The 25,045-nt window shown below is 40.6% G+C and overlaps 1 protein-coding gene across 2 annotated transcripts in view; it reads right to left on the reverse strand.

Annotated features, from left to right (window-relative positions):
* LOC125458775 (sodium- and chloride-dependent neutral and basic amino acid transporter B(0+)-like) overlaps nucleotides 1–25,045 on the reverse strand; it is a 51,056-nt gene that overhangs the window by 11,456 nt on the left and 14,555 nt on the right. For both annotated transcript variants that reach the window (XM_048544419.1, XM_048544418.2), the window contains exons 5-8: nucleotides 20,299–20,437; nucleotides 9,843–9,975; nucleotides 8,851–8,991; nucleotides 4,642–4,870 (exon numbers count right to left, since the gene is read on the reverse strand). In XM_048544419.1, coding sequence (XP_048400376.1) covers nucleotides 4,642–4,870; nucleotides 8,851–8,991; nucleotides 9,843–9,975; nucleotides 20,299–20,437 — 642 coding nt within the window. The remainder of the gene's footprint in view (nucleotides 1–4,641; nucleotides 4,871–8,850; nucleotides 8,992–9,842; nucleotides 9,976–20,298; nucleotides 20,438–25,045) is intronic.

Here is a 25,045-nt window from a genome sequence, read left to right on the forward strand (position 1 = left end):
AATGAGGAAATGTGAGAATTTTGACTTGCTCACCATTGTCTCAAGAAGGATCAAAGAATGGTTACAACATAGGAGGAGTCCACACAGCCTACCATACCTGCGCTGGCTTTCCAGAAGAGCAACGCGCTTTGGTTGCACTTCCCTGGCCCTCACCTTTGGGCGTGTAAAATATTCTCCTCAGGTAATGAGCCAACTATCATTTGAAAGCCATGGTTGAATCTTCCTCCACTACGCTTTCAGGCAGTGTATTCCAGATCCTAAACATTCGCTGTGTAGAAACCTTTTCCTCATGTTACCCACAGTTTCTTTTGCCAATTGATGTGAATTGGTGTCCTCTGGTACTTGATCCTTACAATTAAGGACCAATTGCTCACTATTCATACTGTTCAGACCCCTCATGATTTTGAATACACTGATCAAGTATTCTTTTAATCTCCCCTTCAAGCTCAGCAGGCCGAATTTCTCCAATCTATTCATGTAACTCAAATTTCTTCTCCCTGGAATCAACTCCTATGAAATTTATCGGTATGCTATCCAATGCCTTCACATCCTCCAACAGTGCTTCATAAAGTCTTTCCTAATGTCCTGACCTGGACACTAGACTCCAACTGTGGCCATAGCAGTTTTCTATTCATAAAGCTCAGAATCCTTTTTGCTTCACAATCATTATCTCAACCTCTTCTTCCAGCTTCAAACTTTTGCGTGTTCACATTCAACTCCCTCTGATTTCATAGCCTGGCACTTGTGTGATCTAAATGTTAGTCAAACTTATATAAAGCCAAGCCTGAACACAACCAAGATCTTGCTGCACATGAGTTGGGACTATGGAGTCACAAATGGCAATGAACATTTTGTGATCAACAACCAACATCTCACTTCTGACCTTACATGGAGGGGAGACCATGGACGAAGCATCTGTGAAGATGGCTAACATTAGGAGTTTCTGCAGTTAGGGCACAGGCTGGCTCCAAGACTGCCACAATCTTACATGCAAGGCCATCTTGTAAGCGAGCATTATGGAAACATGTAAACTGATAGGTAGGAGAAGTGGGCAAAGAAGTTTAGTCTGTGATGAAGTTGGTTAGGTACCATGTACCGAAGGGTATAAAAGTGGAACAATTTTCCTTCAAAATCTATAATCCTCTTGTAAAAGTTATAAATCCTTTCACTACATTGGGATCATAGAGACCCAAAGCTATCACTCTGACCTTAGGAGCCATATTGCAACAAATTGCATGTATTGACTTATTCTGCAGACCAGATCATACTGTCATTTATCAATTTTGATTAGAGCCATTTGTGCCTGAATTATTCAATGGTTACTGTTGCAGTTCTGACTAATATTTGTTGTAACCTTGGCTGAGAGAACTTAGTTGACCTGGGACTTCCCCAGTTCCTACCTATAAAACCACCCCAACCCCAGTCCATAACTCAAAACATTTTGGCTCCTAAATTATATCCGTTCAGTTGGAAGTTCACTTAGCAAACTTAACTAAAATTTTCTTGTGAAGCATCACAATATTTAATGGAATGTTGAGCCTCTTCAGGACTGATCTCCTCTAATTGTTAAAAGTCAGTTTAGTTCATTATGCAGCTACAACAATCAGATCCAGACTTTGCCAACAGGATGGAGAGGTTGTGATTGGGTGAAATGCGAACATGTGAAAAAGAGGGAGGAGTCATCCATTCTGTTCCTTGACCCATCTCTACCATTCAACAAGATCATGTCTAATCTGCCTATAACCTCAAGTCCACATTCCTGTCTACCCAGATAACCTTTCACCCACTGCTTAACTAGAATCTATCCAACATAAAAAGTATGCAAAGACTCTGTCTACACTATCTTTTTGCCAGAGTTCCAAAGGCCTTAAATTGTCTGTGAGAGAAATGAAATCACCACATATTTTAAATAAGCATACCTTTATTTCTGACACACAGTTCTAAATTTTTCCATGATGACCCACCAGGATCTTAAATGTTTCAATCAAGTAACTTCTTATGTTCCATCTGACATAAGCCTAGCCTGCCCAACCTTTCTCATAAGCTATCTTATACATTCCAGCTATTAAAGTAATTAAATTTCTCCCAGCTGCTTCCAATGCATTTACTTCCTCTGTAAATAAGACGACCCTACCTAGGCAGTCTCACCAATGTCCTATATAACTGAACAATAACCTACCTACTTTTGTATACAGTTCCTACCACAATAAAATATAACATTCTATTAGCTTTGCTAATTACATGCAAAGTTGGCATATTAGCTGTTTTTTTGTAATTCAAGCAGGAAAACAGTTAAATACCTCTGCAATTTAGAGCTTGGAACTCCTTTGCCATTTATATGAGATGTTTTATTTGTATTCTTCCTGCCAAAATGGACAATCTCATCTTTTCCCACATTTATCACATTTTGTCCACTTACTTCAGCTATCTGTACCTTTTTGTAGCCTCCTTTGTCCCCTTCTCAACTCACATTTCTAACTCACTATTCTAACTAATGAGACTAGGGCTTTAAGAGTTGTGTTCTGTCCTGTTTTTATTTTATGAACAAAGGTTGAGATAGAGAGACTAAGCAGTCTGCTCATGGCTAATAAAGTAAACAGCTTGTGAGACCTTAGTGTTTTTAATTTTTTTTAAAAGTTGGAACAGTAGAAGCAGCCTGAACGGGTGGGGCTCAAGCTCAAACAGAAGAATGATTTTTACTTTAGTTGTTCAGTAACATTTGCTGCTGGGATCTCGAAGTTGGATGCAGACGCTGCTTTTCCTCCCTCTGTTATAGCTAAAAGTCAGGGGTTCTCTTCCTGCTGCTAGAAGTACCTGTGAAACAATTTATTTCACTGAATTAGCCTTTGCTAAAGGTGTGTTTATAGGATGTTATAATATTGAAACAGTTACTATTTAGTAGTTAAATAATCTATTATTCTACTAAGTTTTCCAATACAGTTAAGTTATTCCCATTTCTTCTCTCATCTTGTCTTTTAACTGCGGTGTATGAGAAAAGTGTGCTTAGCTTCAAGACTGGTGTTGCATCTGGAACGCAACACCTGGCACTGGCCTTTAAAATAAGAAAATGTTAGGGTGTAGGCTATTTCCTTGACATGGTTTGAGGGGGTTTGGTCTGGCCCATAACATTATCCTGATGTTGTCAACAAATATGGCAAACTTGCTCTGCATCTCTTCATCATAGTCATTTGTATAAATTGTAAACAATTGAGGTCCCAGCACTGATTCTCATGGAAGAGCATTTGCCAATCTTAAAAAGACTCATTGATATGTATTCTCTGCTTCCTGTTAGCCAGCCAACATCTTCTACATCACAAGCTTTAACTTTCACGACAGCTTTTGTGGCACGTTGTCAAATGCCTTCTGGAGGTTAGAACATCTCAGTTTACTCTTTATCAGGAACACTTTAAACCCTTCCTTAAAGAACTCTAACAGACTAGTCAAGCATTATTTCCCTTTCACAAAAACATGTTGGATCTTCCTCGTTATCTGACATTTATCTAAAATACCACAATATGATTTATAGCTTGTAACATTTTTCCGATGAAAGATGTTAACTTAATTGATCTGCCTTCTTTCTCCCTCTCTTTTTGAACAAAGTGGTTCCATTCACTACTCCCCAATCCAATGGTACCTTTCCTGAATTGAGGGTGCTTTGGAAAATTAAAGCAAATGCATCACTACGTCACTAGTCACTTCTTTTAAGACATGAGAATAAAGTTAGTCAGGACTCAAGCATATGTCAGATCACATTCCAACAACTTGTTTATTATCACTTCTCTGTTGATGGTGATTTTCCTGAGTTCCTCCCTCCTTTCTGCTCCCTGATGTATTGCTACTTCTGGAGAGTTACTTGTATCTTGTATGATGAAGTCTGATGCAAAATCTCTGTTCAATTAATTTGCCATCCCTTTATTTTCCATGATTAATTCTCCAGACTCACATTCTCGATGACCAATGCTTAGTCTGTTCATTTTTCTTGTCGAAACATTTATAAAAATGCTTACGACCTGTCTTTGTACTTCTGGCTATCTTTTTTTCCAACTCTAATTACTCCCTGAGAATTACTGTTTCGTCATTCTTTGCTGTTTGTTATATTCTGCTGAGTTTTCTGACCTGCCACCTCTCTTTCCACAATTAAGTTCTTTTTCTTTAAATTTGACACTATTTTTAAATTAACTATGAATGGTGGGTCCATTCTTAAAATTTTTATTTCTCTTTAAAATGCATATGTTGTGTATATTCTGAAAATCCCACTGAATGGTTTATTCTGTGTCACTATTAAACTGTCCTTCAGTCTAATTTGCCAATTCAATTTAGCCAGCTCTATTTTCCTGCCTTCATAGTTGTCCTTATTTAAGTTTGCTGAAATATTTTACTCTCATTTCTCCTGCTCTAAGCTGAACATAAAATGCTAGTTTAGAGCAGCTTCAGCAAGAGATTAGGCATTAATCCTTTCTTGTTGCACAATACCAGGTCTGGTATAGCTTGTCCTTTTCATTGGCTTCCAAACTTGCTGTTCTATGAAACTATCCTGAAACCATTCCTTGAACTCCTCAGCTAGGCTACCTTTGCCCATCAGCTTCGCCACAAGTTTGGAAATATTTTAACAGAAGACAGCAAATTGGATGCTGCATTTACCTGACTGCACAACTTCTGAAACAGGTTTGTCTTTTACAAGAGCCATGTGTCCAAGGGTGGAGAAAACGACAAACCCAGCAAACACACTTGTAGCACAGTTAACAACACAGACAACGATGGTATCTCGGTAACAGTTGTTGTGGAATTTGTTGTAGGATGACAATGCTATTAAAGTACCAGAACCCACAGAGAAAGTAAAGAAAATTTGGATCGCAGCATCCTTCCAGATCTATGAAACAGAAGGAGAGAAACAACCAGCATCAGGAAATCACACTGAAGTTCATTGAACAGACAAAATTGCACTAAGCACAAAAAACTTGGAATGGGTTTGACCCCCAACTTAATTGGGGATAAAAAAAGAACTTCCTGCTGATTACTGGTGTTAAGTAGTGTGGTCACTATTATGTCCCTCTGTTTATTAGTCATGGCTAAATTCCTTTGGGAGCATTGATGGATTTCCTCTATAAACTATGTTTTCGATTAAATGGTTCAATTCTTTCCTTGTAGCACATTCATTGGTACTTGGCAACCTCTATTCTTTAATTCAAAACAGCATCCAAGGACTGATATAAAATACCAAAACAGAGCCTTTTATCTAAAGAGAACAAAGTCTGTATAAATTAGTAATTAGATCTGAACATTGGTTAAATGCTTGTTACAGGTAGCTGTCTGTGTGGAGTTTGCACATTCTCCCTGTGTCTGCGTGGGATTCCTCCGGGTGCTCCGGTTTTCTCCCACAGTCCAAAGATGTGCAGACTAGGTGGATTGGCCATGCTAAATTGCCCGTAGTGTCCAGGGGTATGTGGGTTACAGGGGTATGGGGATGGGTTTGGGTGGGATGCTTCAAGGGGTGGTGTGGACTTGTTGGGCCGAAGGGCCTGTTTCCACACTGTAGGTAATCTAATATAAAAAAAACTTATTTTCCAATTAAATAAAATTATAGTTTAAAAATGACTCAGACATATTTACATTGGTCTGACAATTAACTGAGAAAAGTTGATGAATTTATTGCACAATATTAAAAAAAAATCGGTCACAAGAATGGAATACAGCAGCCATTTCATGATACTCCATCCCATCCTGTCCACTTTTTTTTCTATATCTTTCCATTCATTTTAAATGTAACAAAGATCTGCGGATGCTGGAAATCTGAAACGAAATCAGAAATTGCTGGAGAAATTCAGCAGATCTGGCAGTATCTGTTGAAAGAAAGCAGAGTTAATGTTTCAGGTCCAGTGATCCTTCCTCAAAATCAATTCCATTTCACTCTGTTGCATCCCACATTGTGCCTACCTATCTCACACCATTCTAACCATTTTCTCCAATTCTTTCACAATTTGTTGGCATTAAAATATCAAATTTCGCAAGATCTCAATGTAAGGAGTCTGGATATTGCTGCAACCGAAATCAGAGATGATGTTTTAACTGCCACAGGGTAGCATGTGTCTGACAGTAGTCATGTAGTTCAATCTTTGAATATTGCCAGCTCATTTGAAGCCTGACGTGATCCTGCTGTCTTCCATTTTTAACCAGGTCATGTCTGAAGTCTATAACACCATAAAATACAGGAGTAGAATTAGGCCATTTGGCCAAATGAATCTGCTTCAGTATATGATTTTGGCTGATATGATTCTGAACTGAATTCTCCTGCCTTCTGCCCTATAACCATTGATCCCCTCAGTAATCAAGAGCCAATCTATCTCTGTCTTAAGACACTCAATAATTTGGCCTTCTGTGGCAATGAGTTCCACAGATTAACCATCCTCTGGTTGGAGAAATTCCTCCTCATCTCAGTTCTACAGGGTCGTCCTTTCACTGTGAGGAAACATCTTCTCTATGTTCATTCAACCCAAACCTCTCAGTATTCTGTATGTTTCTAGGAGGTACCCCCACATCCTTCCATGTTGCATTGAGAACAGACCCAAGGACTCAGGCACGCCTCATGTGACAAGTTCTTCAATCCCTGGATCATTCCTGTAAACCAGTCATATGAAACAACTCGTTAGTATGCTGGATCTTTAGTTTGAACATGCAAATAGCCAATTAATCCAAACTTAGGACCAGCGTTCTGGCATTAACAGATTGTGCATAAATTTTTCAGGATGAATAAATTGAGATCACCGTGGAGATTTATCACCAAAAGAGGCTGTCAATATGAAATCCTTCATAGAAAAAAACCGCTGAGCTACTTCTCTGTCATTGTGAGAGTCCTGCACTCCCAGGAGTGCTTCTGAGAGTGCAGTTTCACAGCTGATTTCAACATTTTCTAACATCTCAAATCCTGCCAAGATGGAGCACTAGAACTTAATTTCAATAAAAATCTTGTATTAAGATCCGCACCTGCATGGGTTTGACTCCCAACTGCCCTCAAAGTAGTTCAGAATGGATTAAAAAGCGCTGACCTGACAATCAATGTCCACATCCCTTGAATGAATATACAAAAATATCTCACTTTAATCTGGACTCCCATGCTGTCAAGCAGCATAGGATGGGAGCTTTTCCAGCTCCAATTGGGACGTCTGATGGGGAACTGGAGAGATGCCAATACCAACAGCACAAAGAGTAACACTGCAAACTTCTCCACAGCCACATGCCTCTCCATCACACAGAGATGGTGCACACAGAGATCCAGTTCCAGGGAGGATGTGCACCTGGCACAAGGTGTACAAGTAAAGGATTAGCTTCCTCGATATAACAGAAAAGTAGTGCCTTCAGAGATTCAGACTTCTGTGGCATGTCTTTGCTGATATCCACAGCCTTCTGGAAGAAGGTGGTTGAGGTGGGTATGTATTATCAGTCTTGTCCAAGGTAAGCACAGCCCTGAAGAGCTTCACCTCCAGACTCCTGCAGGATTTCTTAGTTAGCTGCCCAAAAATATGTCTCTCGAGTGTGCAAGGCTACATTTGCCAAGAGTACACCTCATATCCACGTTGATACTGATGAGGACCCCAGGCATGGAAATTCACACCATGGCTGATAAATGGACCCGTGGAAAATATACATGTGGCATTGAAGACAACCTTGGATCCACCTGTAATATTTGACAAATTCCAGGTATTCCATTCCATCAATGTTCAATCAGCATCTGAGCTGTGGAAGGTTTCATGTATATGAAGGTTTCATTCCAAAGCATTTTGGATGTTCCTCCAGCTTCTTTATTCAGCACTTTTTTTTCCCAGAGAGCTGCAAAAATGCAAAGCTGTGAACAATTCTGTGGAGATAAGATCTGGCTTCCATGGACATAGGTATTATATCCGTGAGAAACCTTGTGACTGATGCAAAGGAAAGTTACTATTATCACACAAACATAAGGACAAGCATCGAGCAAGACATTTAGTTAGTAAAGATACGATTGAGTTCCCTCGATAAATCTGCAGATGGCCTTCAGGCGTCACCAACAATGGTGTCCAGGATAATAGAGCTCTTGCACAACATAGCACTGCAGAGAGGACAGGAACTTCTGAAGGAAGAAGCAGCTAACCATCCTGCATCATTGGAGGACATGGAGATTTAAAAGCAGGAGACCTAAATGATCAGAGTAGCTCTTACCACTTAAGTAGTTCTCAGAGATTTCTACATTACAGCCATTGGCATTCATTCAGCTAATCAGAGTATGACAACCCATAAGGTACTCCAATACAATCCTACTGACACCCGGCTCCCACTCCCAGGCCCTCAATACAAACATTCCAACGGACAAAGCATTCTTTATGAAGGCCACATACCCTTCATACCCTTCACCTGAAGAATACTGTCCACTTGGGAGGGCAAATGACAAAGAAGATTTGAAGAGCTTAGTTGTTGAGATTTTCATGCATGTCATGAAATTTCCATCAGTGTAGCATTTCAAACAGAGCCCTTTTTTCAATTCAATCAATGAGTCTTCCTCTTCCATTTAGTTTGATGAAACATATCTGGGACTGTCCTTGCAGCTTCAGCAGATGTAAAGGTAGGCTGTTTGATCATCCCCGGACCCTGATGTCAATACCATGGCTGAATCACACAGTCACAGCCAAACCCACTAGACTGTAGACATTCCTACTGTGAGCAGAGCAGTTCACAAAAGTTCTGCCTTTGTTTTCCTAGCTTTGAACAGTAAAACAACAGTAGCAGGTAGCTCTTTAAATTGTTTACCTATGGTATGCAGCAAATGGAGAGCTTCACTCAAAATCACAGCTCAAATTCTAAGGATTGAACTGGTGTACTTGCCTGAGCCTCAGCCAGTCTGGAGAAGTCTGACTGGCTTCCAATGTAGAACTCAATTCCTTTAGAGGCTCCCTCCAGGGTAACCCCTCGGATCAGGAGTATGGTCAGAACCACATACGGCAATGTCGCGGTGAAATAAACCACCTGAACATGGAAAATAAAGTATTAGGTGTTCCCATATTCCCCATCTAAAGCATTCAAATTAATTGAAGGTTAAGGTAATAGGATTTTAATCAATGCAGAGAATGAATCAGAATTGAATTAGAAGAATAATAATTAGATGAAGCACACATTTGAAATTGAGCTACATATTGCCACTAAATTTAAATAGCACAGTATTTTTCTGAGTTACTATATATACTCATGTGAAAGTTATGTTTCCAAGGCTAAGAGTTTAGTTTCGCAGGAGTGAGACTTTGAAAAGATTACAATCTGTCCAGTCCGATCGACTTACTTTTGCTGTTGTCATGTCAAAGCCTGTTCCCATCAACCCTACCATTAACAGTAGTGTGAGGGGATAACATGGTTTGTAAGCAACTGTAGGAAGCTGAACAGACACCTCTGCTGATGTGCTTGTCTATATTATTATCCAGTAGACTTACATCATAACATGTTTGATTTTATGCTTGAAGTGGGGTTAAGTATGAAGAATTTGTACTTTTTGGCTGTAAGTCAGGATTCAACACACACATGAGGTATATGAAATTCCCCAGAGTCCTAGTGTCAGTGACTGTAATCCTTAGAATGAGGGAGACATTGCAGAGGTTTGGGGGGGAATTGCTGTTGTTCATTCCCTCAGGAGAAAGATCTTCAGCACTCCCTCAGGCCTGAAGTGTTGATGAATTATGGATCTCCCACTCCCCAGACAGACACTGTTAACATCACATGGGAGATAAACCAGCTACTTCACAAATGATTAGTAAATTCTAGTTTCATTGTTTCAGAAATCTGTACTTTGTCACTAGTTATAACTCTATTCATCACCAATCATTTACCTTTCCTGACGATTTGATTCCTCTGAATAACGCTGCTCCAACCATCAGCCAGGCCAGAAGCAGGCAGAGGGCTAAATACCAGACAATGTCCCCAGTCTCATCCATTGAAGGTGTACGGTGTAAAACTGCTTTACTGAACAAAATGACAGAAATCAATTTGAATAAGGTCTAAGTTCATTGCACACAGAAGTTTTCTAACATTAACAGATTTTATATACATGTTTTGCAATTAACCTATTAAAAGATGTTATTAATATCTCTGAAGAAGGTGGGACTTGAACTCAGAACCCCTGACTACACCTGTACCACACAGGTCTTTCAAGGTTTTTTTTTATATACTGTGAGCATTGATGAAATTTCCTGAGGTTTAAATTTGATTTGAAGACATTCATAACAATGATTTTGCTGACTGCTTTAGCATGCATAGAAACACAGGAACAGAAAGAGACTAGTTACCCTCTTCATTGACTTCCTGACCATACACAGAGATGCAGGAACAGAGGGAGGCTATATATGCCCTTCAGCCTGCCCTGACAAGAGATTGTAGCTGATCTGGGACCTGAACGCCACCGCCTCACCTTTGCCCTCACCCCTAAATAAAACATATACTGGCCTGGGATGAATAAGGATATCCAGCATCTCATGGAAGCACATGTCAAAGGAAAAAACTAACCAACCCCAGCAATGCAGAGAACCTTTATATCTACACAATGTTCTTTCACTCCTTGAAGAAAAATAACAACCGACTTATTTACAGTACATGGGGTAGTTTACATCCTCGTGACTGATAACTTTCCCAAATTTCTTGTTGTTTGACAAGTTGTTAATACAATCACTGAAATAATGCCTGCCATTTTCAGTTTGTTTGGTGTATTGGAGTGGATAGTATCTGACAATGGATCACAGTTCTCCAGGAAACCATTCGAAGACATATCTGCTAAAGGAGGACAGACTCATATCACAGTGTCTCCCACTACCCATGCTGAAACCATGTAGCATTACATATGGTGCATAGCATCAAATCCACGCTCATCAAGTGTTGAGAATCAAAACAAGACGTTCATGTTGCACTGCTACATTTTCGTGCAACGCTGATAGAGAATGACATCCATCCTCTATACAACTTCCGTTTGAAAGGCAAGAGTTAACAATCTTGCCTAGCAACCAATTGCCCAATCATTTTGAGATTCGAGATGTTCCTCTTCAATATCAAAGAGAAATATTACTAGCCAACAGGTCAAGGATGACCCTAACTACAAGCCAGAACAGTGAGTGCAAGTCAGAAATGCAGTCACAGATACCTGGGTAGTGGCAAAAGAAGGATTATGATTGTCAAATGATGCTGAGTGCCAGCAACTAGCTGCAAGACATCCCGATTGTCAGCTGAGAGCAATTATATCTCAGCAAACAGATGTATTATCACCAGGTCAGGATGAGATGTCAGGTGAGCTTGACATCACTGGTGGGCAACTTGGTGAAGGGGTTCCTTAGGGGCAGGATTTAAATGTATTTGGAAAGGCAAGGACCAATTCGAAATAGTCAACGAGGCTTTGTGCATGGGAAATCATGTCTCACTAACTTGATTGAATTTTTTTCAGATAGTAACGAAGGGGACTGATGAGGGCAGAGCAGTGGACGTGATCTATATTGACTTCAGTACGGCATTCAACAAGGTTCTTCACGGTTGACTGGTTAGCAAGGTTAGATCGCATGGACTAAAGGGAGAACTAGGCATTTATTATCAGTCACATGTCATGATATATTGCTGGCATCATGACCATGTTCCTTAATGGTATATCACACAGTTACGTTTAGATATGATACAGCACAGTCCTTTTTCCGAAGGAAAGAAATCTCAGAGATATATGTTGTTTCATACAGGTATTTGTTGTCAATTCAATAATTATAGGAATATTTAGAAACAGAGTTTACAACATTAATAATTCAAACTTCCACATGACTTAAAAGTTATAGAGCTGTACAACATAGAAAAAGACCCTTTGGCCCAACTTGTCCATGCTAAGTTAACATATACTAAATTAATCTAGCCCCATTTGGCAGCATTTGGCCCATATCCCTCGAAACCTTCTTATTCGTATACCCATCCAGATGCCTTTTAAAGCCTCCACCACTTCCTCTGGCAGCTCATTCCATATACACACCACCCTCTGCATGAAAATGTTGCCCCTCAGGTCCCCCTTAAATCTTTCCCCTTTCATCTTAAACCTATGTCTTCTAGTTTTGGACTCCCCTGCCCCAGGGAAAAAACCTTGTTTATTCACCATATCTATGCCCCTTATGATTAGGCGCAAAGGTAGGAGGCAGAGGATGTTGGTGGATGGTTGCCTTTCTGACTGGAGGCCTGTGACCAGCAGTGTGCCACAAGGGTTGTTGCTGGGTCCAGTGCTTTTCATTGTTTATATGAATGATTTGGGTGTGAACACAGGAGTTATGGTTAGTAAGTTTGCAGATGACACCAAAATTAGAGGTGTAGTGGACAATGAAGAAGTTAACCTCAGAGTACAATGGGACCTTAATCAGATGGGCCAATGAGCCAAGGAGTAGCAGATGTAGTTCAATTTAGATAAATGTCAGGGGGCTGCATTTTGGAAAGGCAAATCAGGGCAGGACTTATACAGTTAATGGTAATGTCCTAGGGAGTGTTGCTGAACAAAGTGAACTTGGAGAGCAGGTTCATAGTTCCTTTAAAGTGGGGTCCCAGGTAGACAGGATACTGAAGAAGGCATTTGGTATGCTTGCCTTTATTGGTCAGTGTATTGAGTATACGAATTGGTAGGTCATGTTGCGGCTGTACAGGGTATTGGTTAGGCCACATTTGGAATGCTGCATATAATTTTGGTCTCCCTGCTATAGGAAGAATATTGTGAAACTTGAAAGGATTCTGAAAAGATTTACGAGGATGTTGCCACATTTGGAGGGTTTGAGTTATCGGGACAGGATGAACTGGCTGGGGCTAAATTCCCTGGAGCGACGGAGGCTGAGGGGTGACCTTATAGAGGTTTATATAATCATAAGGGGCATAGATATGGTGAATAAACAAGGTTTTTTCCCTGGGGCAGGGGAGTCCAAAACTAGAAGACATAGGTTTAAGATGAAAGGGGAAAGATTTAAGGGGGACCTGAGGGGCAACATTTTCATGCAGAGGGTGGTGTGTGTATGGAATGAGCTGCCAGAGGAAGTGGTGGAGGCTTTAAAAGGCATCTGGATGGGTATACGAATAAGAAGGTTTCGAGGGATATGGGCCAAATGCTGCCAAATGGGGCTAGATTAATTTAGTATATGTTAACTTAGCATGGACAAGTTGGGCCAAAGGGTCTTTTTCTATGTTGTACAGCTCTATAACTTTTAAGTCATGTGGAAGTTTGAATTATTAATGTTGTAAACACTGTTTCTAAATATTCCTATAATTATTGAATTGACAACAAATACCTGTATGAAACAACATATATCTCTGAGATTTCTTTCCTTCGGAAAAAGGACTGTGCTGTATCATATCTAAACATAACTGTGTGATATACCATTAAGGAACATGGTCATGATGCCAGCAATATATCATGACATGTGACTGATTGGTATAAAGTTCTCAGCCTCCTTCTTATTGGGTTTTGTCCTCTTTCAGCATGACATGCTGAGAGAAGCACATTACAGCACATTTGAATTGCTGAGCCTGAGTCCAAACACAGAAGTGCTGGGTATGTGTAAATATAAGGAGCTCCAATAAAAGTCCATTGAATTCTTTAAAGCCACATTGCCCACGTCAAGTACAAGTGTTGTAGGAGCTAACATAAATATCATAGGGTGATATTTGCAGATCACCAGTATATAACATCAAGGTCAGAAATAGATAATAACCAAATAACTAATAATAATGAAGAACTTAAGGTAACTAATATCAGCAGGGAAAAGGTACTGGAGGAACCTAAGTGATGAAAAATTAATAAATCCCCAGTCCCAAAGGAGTACATCCTACTCTGAAAAGAGATAGTGGGCTAACTAGTGAATATTTTTCAGAATCCCCAATAGTTTAGAATGCCATGAGTGAATTTGAAATCAGCAAATGTAACATTATTTTTCAAGAAAGAAGGGAAAGAGAAAATAGGGACTGACCAACTGTCAATCGATGGAAAATGTTTTAATGTATTTTAAGGAAAACTTAACAATGCATCACAAAACTATTGTACGATCGTAAAAAAATCAGCATGATTTTACTAAATGGAAATTATATTCGATGAATTTATTAGACTCTATCGAGGATGCAAAATGTAAGTAGATAATTAAAAAAATCACTCTGTATGGTTCTCATGGGTTTTCAAATGTATTCAGTTATTCCACAGAAAAGATTAACATACAAGTGGTGTTCTTGGAGATTAAGGTGGCATATTATCATGGATGGAAAGTAGACAGCATGATTTTAAAAAGCAGGTGAAACTTGACCATTTCAATTGATAATTTTTAATGAAATAATGGATAATCTTGATCAAGGAAACCCAACATGTGTTGTCTATCTCAATTTTAAAAATGTACTTGATGCATAAATAAAAAACTAGTTAACTAAACTGAAGGTCATGGAATCAGAGGATCATTGTCCAATCTGGTTTTTTAAAAAACTTGTTTAAATGCAGAAAAGAACAGTGGAAATTGGTTATATGTCAAAGGATAATATAGAGTGATGTTCCCCAGGGGCCAGTGCTAGATTCACTGTTTTCTTTGTTTCCTCTCTAAATAGTTTGACCTTGGAATGCAGAATGGAATTTCGATTTTGTAAATGAAACCAGACTTTGAGGGCTGGTGAGCGGCGATAATAGGACAAATTTAAAGTTTTCAAGAACATTTGAAGCTCAGGTTGTGGATGAGATTGTAGACGTGCTTGCCAAGCTGGTGGGTTTGGTTGCATTTGTTTCCCATCTGCAAGCCACCATCTGCAACTGAACGCATCAACTTGGCGAGCATGTCTACAACCTCAATGGTATAAATTACCTGCAGCTTTACAATGAAGAGCTCAAAATGCACAGATATAATGTGCATCTTCATACCGAATGGGCCAAAACGCCCCGGAACATTCAATTGTGGGAGTGACCAATGAAGTAGAGAGGTGACTTTATCGAGGTTTAAAAAATCATGAGAGGTATAGATAAGATGAATGGCCGTTGACTTTTCCCTAGGATGGGGTATTTCAAGAATAGGGGGCATATTTTTAAGGTGAGAGGAGAAAGACTTAAAAAAGATGAGGGGCAATATTTATTACTGCAGAAAATAGTTTGTATGTGGAATGAACTGCCTGAGAAAGTGATGGATACAGGTACAGTTACAAGTTTTAAAAGATGTTTGGATGAGGACATCAGTAAGAAATGTTTGGAGGGATATGGGCCAAGCGCAGGCAGTTGGGGCCAGTTTAGTTTGGGACTATAGTCGACATGGACTGGTTGGACCAAAGGTCCAGTTCAGTGCTGTATGATTGTATTATAAGAGAAAAGAAGCCCTGTACATGGAAACAACAGAATCTCCAATCATGGGCTGTTTCTCTCCTGTGATAACAAAGGTGTAGAGCTGGAGGAACACAGCAGGCCAGGCAGCACCAGAAGAGCAGAAAAATTGATGTTAAGGGTGTAGTTGCTGCTGATAGGCTGACTGGTGCAGAAACGCGGGAGAGAAAGAGCCTGTGCTTGCAGGAGCAATAAGCAGTGAAAAGTGAATGGTGGGAGGGTCATCAGCCTGAGCACCACACTGGTGGCAGTGTGAGAGGCTGTGGGCAAGAGGTTCTTCTGAGGATGGAGGCTACCACAGAAGAGAGACAGTGTAGAAAGATTAATGGGAACAAGCCTGCCAAGAGGAGATGTTGCTGTGTGGAAGGGCTGCAAGGGAGACAATGGTTACTGGCAGTAGAGGCTATTAGGGGAAGAGTGGCTGCTGGAAGAGAAAGACTGCAACGCAGAGACTAGAGGTGGACAAGGTGAGGAAGGGGAGAGGTTATGAAGGAGAAATAGCAGCTTTAATCTTGTCAGCTAAACTTACTGGTGGTCAAGCAAACCTGAAGTCTCTGAGACAGTAAATTCCTTGAAAGTGAATGTGGAATCCTTAGCTTAAGGCTGTGTAAATTTAAGAGCTGCAGTATGACGAAGCAAGTAGTGGATGCTATTCTAATACACACTGTATTATTTGAATAATTTAATACTGAACAGATTTATTTCATAAGAACTTGTTTCATTTTTGTGCTATCATCGCTCAAAACATTTTGCATAACATGAAAACCAGAGATGTAAGGGCAGTATTAGAGATAAACCTGCAATGTTTTTGCAGACAACAAAGGCCCAAACAACAATAAACAACTACATTTTTAATAATACTTTTCATGACTTCAAGATTTCACAAAGTGTTGGTCAGTGAAGGAAATACTTGGAAGTACAATTTGATATTATACTGGAATAAAAATGAATTGAGTCAGCTAACAAATAATTTAGTGGAGTCTAGGACAGAGGAGCATAATCTGAAAATTAAATCCAGTGGACCCTCAGGAGTGAATTTAGGAAACATTTCTAAAAGATGGCTGGAAGAAGTTTAGAACTCATATACCCAATGAGCAATTAATGCTTGATTAAAATCAGTGCTAGATAAATTATTAAATTTAAATTTGACATTGAAATAAGATGTAATAAGTAAAGATAATAATTGCCTCGTTAAAATCATCCAACTTCAAGTATAGGCAATGAAACCATTTTAGCTGTGACATCACCAGCATGGAGAGTATGTTCAGAATTGTGATTTTCTGTGTTGCGGTGTTTATCTGTTATTTTGGGGAAAAAATGCTTTTGTTTCTAACCCCTGCCTATTACCTTATACCAATTTAAATTTGTGCCAACAATGCTAATGCTTACCTTGTGTGTGACGTTTTTTATGTTTAAAGGAGGGGTGATCATTATTGAGGATTTGATGAATTCTTCAAATTCTGCTTCTGAGTGAGGTCAAATACTGCACTTGTCAACACAAGTACAGAAGACAATGTTACCACAAGACTGTAACGCCTAACGAAGGTGTGAGTGAGAACGGAAAAGGAGCCCCAGAAAACCAAAAACAAGCCTCAAAAAATCAAGATGTAGCCCTCGAGAAAATCTCAGAGGAGGCCTTTAAAGAAAAGACATTTGACTTCCATGAGATGGATAGGCTGGGCAAACAGGCAGATGGATGGCAAATGGGATTTCATCCAAAGACATATGAGGTGATGCATTTTGGCAGAAATGATGAACAGTGGTAATATCAATTTAATGGCCCAGTTAGAAGGAGTACACATAATTGAAAGTTGTTGGTAGTTCTTTTCCATTAATCATTGAGGACAGCAACTTATTTGAATGTGAATGTGGAGGATTGATTAAGACAGACAGGAAGCAGAGAGCAAGGCTTTTAAACAGGCAGGGTTCAACTAGAGAGATCTGGCAAAGATCAATGCTGGGACCCCAGCAATTTACAATCTCTGTACGATAAGGCACCACAAGTCATTAACGTTTGCTGACAACACAAAGCTAAATCAGAATACAATTTCTGAGGCAAAAAAAAATTGCTTCTCCATCAATGAGAATAAGCGGGCCCAATGGCAACCCCCCACCCCACCCCACCGCCCAGCAGGCTGGTCTGTAAGGGAGGCATGGTGGCTCAGTGGTTAGCACTGCTGCGTCACAGCACCAGGGACCCGGGTCCAATTCTACCCTCGGACGACTGCCTGTGTGGAGTTTGCACAATCTCCCTGTGTCTGTGTGGGTTTCCTCCCACAATCCAAAGATGAGCAGGTTAGGTAGATTGGCCATGCTAAATTGCCCGTAGTGGTCAGGGATGTGTAGCCTAGGTGGGTTGTAGGGAGATGGGTTTGGGTGGGATGCTCTGAGGTTCAGTGTGGACTTGTTGGACTGAAGGGCCTGTTTCCACACTGTAAGGATTCTATGATAACAAACAGAACAGTCAAAGAAATGTGTCAGTGTGGCTCAGTTCCCCAGAAGCATGTGGCATTGAGGTATTCATGTTATTCCCTAACTTATCCAACCATAACCATGTATTCTTGATGTCTGCCAGGGTCCTTCTGGGCCACAACAGCATCCTCCCTTCCAGCTACCTCCTCAAATAAAACCTCATATTCCTTTATCATTTCACCACCTGAGACATTGCCCTTTGGTAGAGTCAGGTTGTGGAGGACACTGCAAACCACTATGATGCCGGACAATGCATCTAGAGTCTACAACATTGTACTTGACCTGCCTGGGTATCTTTTTCAGTAGCCCTGTTGTGACAGTACAATGCCTTTAAGAGAGATGTGTTCTGTGCTGTTTCTCTTGCAGAGAGGTGTTGCCACAGTGGTGGTGGACTGTTTGCTTCAACTGGGCAGTTGATAAACAGTTTGGAGTTAACCTTGCTCTTTTCTTGTTCAAATTAAACAAAAGAAGCATGAATGAGCATGAGTTCACGCAGACCGAGGATGGTTCCTCGTTTTGCTTTCAGTTGCTTTCAGCTGTTGCTGAGCTATCGGCTTGAGTTCTCTGCTGCTAGAGTCTTAGATGAGAGGCCTCCTCTTAGAAATAGAAAAGGCCGAACTGTTTCTGTCAGTATTTCATGCTGGTGGACCAGAGAGAGGCAGCACGTGAGAACCTTAACAGTTTTGCTAAACTGCCTTGCCAGGGGACTGTTGTTTGGTATGCTTCCCATAGTGATTAAGTGGTGCATTATCTTGTTAAGCATTTCAATAGAGTTGAAGTTATGCCAGTTTTTTTTTGTATTTTAACTGTGCAGTGAAAATAAAGTGTGTTTTGATTAAATACTAGTGGTGGACCCATCGAATCACATCTGGATCACCGCGCCTTACACTTGCCTTCAAATAAATATAAAAGTTAGGGTGTAGGCTATCTCCTTACTAGATATTTCTTCAAGGGGGACGGGGTCTAGTATTGTCCATAATACCTTAAAATGACCCTTGTGGAAGCATGTGTAATGTTGTCCAACATCTCAACATCAGTCTGTGGATTCCTGGTAGGTGACTATTATATAAACAAACACTCTGGAAGAGTTAATGTTTGAACTATACTAATCTCCACCCAGCCTGTTCGTGTCCCACAACTCTGAGTTAGGAATCAGTTAAAGTCTGAACTTGTCTCCTTATGGAGGCACACATGTCTGTGCGACCTTTGCTTGGTAACAGTTAAAATGCATTAAGTATTGGTGTAAACTGTACGTAGCTACTGTAATGTGATAAAACACATCTTGTTACCTAAGGCAAGTACTGAGACTTAATTGTGATCCATCATACTCATCATTTGCTGGTGAGATAGCCAACCCCTTCCCCCACCCACCTGAAAGAGATATTCGTTGCTGAACCTTGATTCAACAGCGAGAATCTGACTTTTTGCCTGTTACCTGATTAAGTTCACCCACCTACCATTCTTTTCACCAGCTCTGAGAATGGAAAATTCCACCCATTGTTTTGTTTGACTGGAGAATCTAGAACATGGAAGTCCAGACTCAGGATCCAATGTCAATTTCTTAGCACTAGGCAGAGGAGGAATTGATCAGATTGCGATGAAAGCCAGGCTCAATGGGCATGTACCTATTCTTTCTGTTCTTGTAACATATTTTGGTTTCGCTTCCTGTGTTGAAAAGGCAAAGCCACAATATAAATGTAAGAATTTTCTGAAGAAGGGTCCAGACCCGAAACATCAGCTTTCCTGGTCCTCTGATGCTGCCTGGCCTGCTGCATTCCTCCAGCTTTATACCTTGTTACATAAATGTAAGTAGTTGTTACTAACATCCTTGTAAAACTTTATTCTGGTGTCCAATCATTGGCCTAAAATTAGAGACTAAATTTGATATTGTTTTAAATATTCTCTCTCAGTCTATTCATTTTTATTATTAAATATAAAGCTTTGTTAAACAGTCAGTGCAGGTGTGATTCCCTTGGGAGCTGATTCATTTTGAAGGAGTTCCTGACAGTGCTTCATTGACAGCCTTACATTGCACTGTTAAAGCTACCTGGGTTAGTCACTGTGTCTCGCAGTGAACACAGCTTTCATCTCATTTAACATGGTGTTACTCCTGAACAGTTTCCTTAATTTATTTCCCAGGACCATGTGTTAAACACAATACTGTATTCAATTGAAAATACAGAGAAAGAGGGATCAGTCACAGAAACCTGAATAAGTATGAAACTAAGTATTTATTCAATAACTTATACACTTTAGATAATGTTAAAGAAAAGCTACAATTTTAGAAATGAGGGAAATACAAACTAAAGAATGAGCCCCTGTTGTGATGTTATTATGCTAGGGGATGATAATGTAATGCCTCTATTGAATTCAAACAGCTGCTCTCTCATTGAACAGGATATTTACTAACTAACTGTCCCAACAGGGGTTACTGGCCCAGCTGTACACCTTATAGGTACAGCTATTTGCAATGTACTTACTCCCAGTATTGCTCACTCGGGCCCTGGTGAGGAACAGAGATTTCTGATCCATTCGGACAGGTTTCATTGTTTGCCTGCAGCCATGTTGTATTAACGATTTCAAAATATCCATCATCCAGAGTGAGATTGCAGAGTGGATCTGGAAATTATGGAACATGTTTTTAAAGGGTAGTTTACTTAATATTTTTATGATATACATAGTCTTAGGAGGGTAGGCATTAACTGCTCATTTTAGATGTGGAGGTTCATAGATGTCTGTACATGGCAGATTTGCTAAGAGAAAACCAGAGATGCCAACTTTTTATTTCCAGTTTATTTTTCAAATTCTCATGTTGCAATTTCTAGTGATATAATCAGGGTCATTGTTTCAATCTGTCTGAATCAGTCCAATCCCTTTGCATGGGCAAGATTGGTCAGAACACAGAGGTATATCCTGTACACTCTACTCACACTGCAGTCCAGCTCTGGGGATTACTCTGCAATGGTCAATTTCATGGATTCTGAACTGCTTGTTACTATTAATATTGCATTCAGATATTAAGCATGACTTCAATAAATGCTGATTATCACAGATGGTTTCAGGATAAGCAAGAACATCGACAACAGTATAGTTCAGGATTTCAACATATTTCTAATGAAGGCTCAGCGTTGAAGAACTTCCACTCATTGTTAACAAAACTCACAGAGAAAGGGAGTTTAGTGAACAAACTTCTAAGCGCACATGATCAATGTGCATTATACTCATCGGCATCACGTCATCCCATAAACAGCAACTAGGGTTTTCCCAACTGCTTCTATCTCTTCTACCTATTTGGTAAACCAATTCTCCTTTCTGTCTTTTGAGGTAGAACTTGAGCCGAATACAAGTCTTGTACAATGGCAGCAGGGGTACGGAGTTGGAGGTGGGAGACCTCAGAAAATTCAAAAGCAGCAGAAAAGGAAATGCCAGGGCTTTGAGACAGAGCAGTGTTTCGGATGAAAATAAAATGTGCGGATTCGGAAAGAACAGGAAAAGAAAGGGCATTAGTGATGAATGTGCATAAGAAAGACGTAGGAAGAAGTGTTTTGATAGAAGCACTAATACAAATACAGGAAGCACTCTGGACAAATGAGATGAATTATGAGTACAAATGCAAATTATATAGGCTCTAATGACTTATTATTATTAATATAATCTATATTTTACGGGCAGGTGCTTGGAATGGAAGATTTGAATTATAAAGATAGGCTGGGACTTTATTCACCGGGTTGCAGGAGGTTGAAGACATTATTGAGGTTTTTCAATTCACCAGAACTATAAACAAGGTGAATAGCAAGGGCCTGTTCCCTCGGATGGGGGGAGTTCAAAACTGGGGGCATATTTTTCAGGTGAGAGGAGAAAGATTTAAAAAGGACATGAGGAGCGACTTTTTTGCACAAAGGCTGGTTCATATGTGGAATGAATTGCCAGAGGAAGTGGTGGATGCAGGTACAGATACAAAATTTAAAACATATTTGGATAGGTACACAAATAGGAAAGGTTTGGAGGGGTATGAGCCAAATACAGGCAAGTAAGACTAGTTTAGTTTGGGAACATAGTCAGCGTAGACGAGTTGGATTGAAGGGCTTGTTTCCTTGTTGTATGACGCTATAACTTATAATTATATCAAAGCCATAGTAACAACGGGACTCTGGAGTAATGACAGCAAACAGAAAAATAGATCTAACCTTGGGAAATTAAGAGCTAAAATCAGTTTGGGTGGATCTAAGATAAATTGAGGGGTAGAAAGCACTAGTGGAAGTTATTACACAGTACCCAACAGTAGCTGCTATATAGCACTGAGTGAATGTCAGGAAATTAGTAGTCCAGATAATTAGTGTAATAATCATCAGGGGCAAATTTAATCTTCATATAGACTGAGCAAACATTATTGACAGTAATGCTATGGAGGATACAAACAGAGAAAGTGTGCAAGGTAGTTTTCTGGATCAGTATGTTGATGAGCCACTGAGGGAACAGGAGGCCATTTTGGATCAAGTACTAAGTAATGGGAAAGGGCAAAGGAGTCTCTAGGGAAGACTGACTGTAATATGAAATAATTTCACACTGAGTGTGAAAACACTTTAATGATGGCCATAATCTAGGGTCGTATATCTAAACAGCAGCAGGTAGGATAATGTAACCTGGGAAATTCAATTAAAGTTAAGATAGTAAAAAAGCAATGGCCGGAATTTAAAGACAATCCATAATGAATATAAATGAATGCATAATCTGATATATAGTATATAATTCATATATGAATATAAATTTCTTTAAACTACAAACACTACATTGAAAGTGTAGCCCAACTGTAGCTAAAAGACAGAAGACTATATTCAATGAAAGCTAAAATCCTATAATGTTGCCCTAAAAGGTTGTAGACTTCAGCAAAGGATGAGGAAAGAGAAATGAGAATGAGAGTCGGCTGGCAAGAGAGACATGGAAACAGTTTGTAAATTTTTTTGTGTGTTTTTTTGTGCATGTATGATTCTGAAGCAGTTAGATGAAGTAAAAATGTGCCCATCAGATACAGGATGAAATAGGAATTTGACAGAGATTTTAGAAGTAGCAAATAGAGCCCTGCTGTTTAAGAAACTGGTTAAAAAAAAGATTAACCAGAGACCAGTTAACCTGATGGGCAAAGTGCTGGATTCCAACATAACAGTATCACAGTTACAGGTAGTGGAGTGGTTACAAATGCAGACTTTACATCACAGTTATGTTTTACAAATTTTCTTAGGTTTAAAAAAAAACTTTCCTGATAGGAGAATGGTGGGACGTCTATGTCTCTGCCCAGAAACTGGGATGTCATGAGAAACAGATCTGAACCCAAAACTGACAGAAAATCAAATGACAGCTTTGACAACGCAACGCAGAAAAGGAACAGCATTTTTTTCCCCAGTACTGAAACACAGGGACAGAAAGAAAAAGAGAGAGAATGCAGCTGCTCTGAAGACAAGAAATGACTTTTTTTTAATGTTGGCAGCCAGTTCTGGCAAGATTCTGCTAGTATTCTTCAGTTTTTGCTGCCTGGCTTAGCATAGTACCTCAGGAACTGATTGTTAGACAGCGTATGCAGAACATTGGTTCTTCCACTGACCCATCAGGGCGCAGTCATTCAATCGTGCTTTGCCCATGACCATCGTAGTTGTACAGTGTCATCACAGAACAGCCTGCCTTAGAGGGAGCAAGCCAGCAGAGAACCTTGTACTCAACAGCACAAAATGCCGTCTTTATACGAGGGGAACAAATTTCGGGCCACCCTACACTTACACAGCTCCATTGCAACTGTCTATCTCCCCTGCTGAGCTGGAGAATTTCAATTACTAAGTGGCCTGTTCCTGTGTCACAAACTCAGTGTGATCCTAGCAACCGTGCTAATGGGCAGGCAGCTAGAAGATTGCATCTCAAATCAATTGGGCGTAGAGAAACTGTGCATTTGCAATTTCTTACCTGAAGACTGATATCACAAAGTTGTTAGTCCAGCAATTTTTAAGTTGATGAAAAAGTTGGAATTCAGGTCATAAATCAGACAATTTATAACTATCTGTGATAATGGGAACTGCAGATGCTGGAGAATCCAAGATAATAAAATGTGAGGCTGGATGAACACAGCAGGCCCAGCAGCATCTCAGGAGCACAAAAGCTGACATTTCGGGCCTAGACCCTTCATCAGAGAGGGGGATGGGGTGAGGGTTCTGGAATAAATAGGGAGAGAGGGGTGGCGGACTGAAGATGGAGAGAAAAGAAGATAGGTGGAGAGGAGAGTATAGGTGGGGAGGTAGGCAGGGGATAGGTCAATCCAGGGAAGAAGGACAGGTCAAGGAGGTGGGATGAGGTTAGTAGGTAGGAGATGGAGGTGCAGCTTGGGGTGGGAGGAAGGGATGGGTGAGAGGAAGAACAGATTAGGGAAGCAGAGACAGGTTGGACTGGTTTTGGGATGCATTGGGTGGAGGGGAAGAGCTGGGCTGGTTGTGTGGTGCAGTGGGGGGAGGGGACGAACTGGGCTGGTTTTGGGATGCGGTGGGGGAAGGGGAGATTTTGAAGCTGGTGAAGTCCACATTGATACCATTGGGCTGCAGGGTTCCCGAGCGGAATATGAGTTGCTGTTCCTGCAACCTTCGGGTGGCATCATTGTGGTACTGCAGGAGGCCCATGATGGACATGTCAGGCAACCAGCTTGTAACTGATGTCCATTTCAAGCCCACCGACTCCCACAGCTACCTAGAATACACCTTCTCCCACCCACCCTCCTGCAAAAATTCCATCCCCTATTCCCAATTCCACCGCCTCCGCCGCATCTGCTCCCACGATGAGGCATTCCACTCCCGCACATCCCAGATGTCCAAGTTCTTCAAGGACCGCAACTTTCCCCCCACAGTGGTGGAGAATGCCTTTGACCACGTCTCCCGCATTTCCCGCAACACATCCCTCACACCCCGCCCCCGCCACAACCGCCCAAAGAGGATCCCCCTCGTTCTCACACACCACCCCACCAACCTCCGGGTACAAGGCATCCTTCGACACTTCCGCCATCTACAATCCGACCCCACCACCCAAGACATTTTTCCATCCCCACCCTTGTCTGCTTTCTGGAGAGACCACTCTCTCCGTGACTCCCTTGTTCGCTCCACACTGCCCTCCAACCCCACCAGACCTGGCACCTTCCCCTGCAACCGCAGGAAATGCTACACTTGCCCCCACACCTCCTCCCTCACCCCTATCCCA

This window comes from Stegostoma tigrinum, chromosome 15 (assembly GCF_030684315.1).
Source record: "Stegostoma tigrinum isolate sSteTig4 chromosome 15, sSteTig4.hap1, whole genome shotgun sequence".
Classification (NCBI taxonomy): Eukaryota; Metazoa; Chordata; class Chondrichthyes; order Orectolobiformes; family Stegostomatidae; genus Stegostoma; species Stegostoma tigrinum.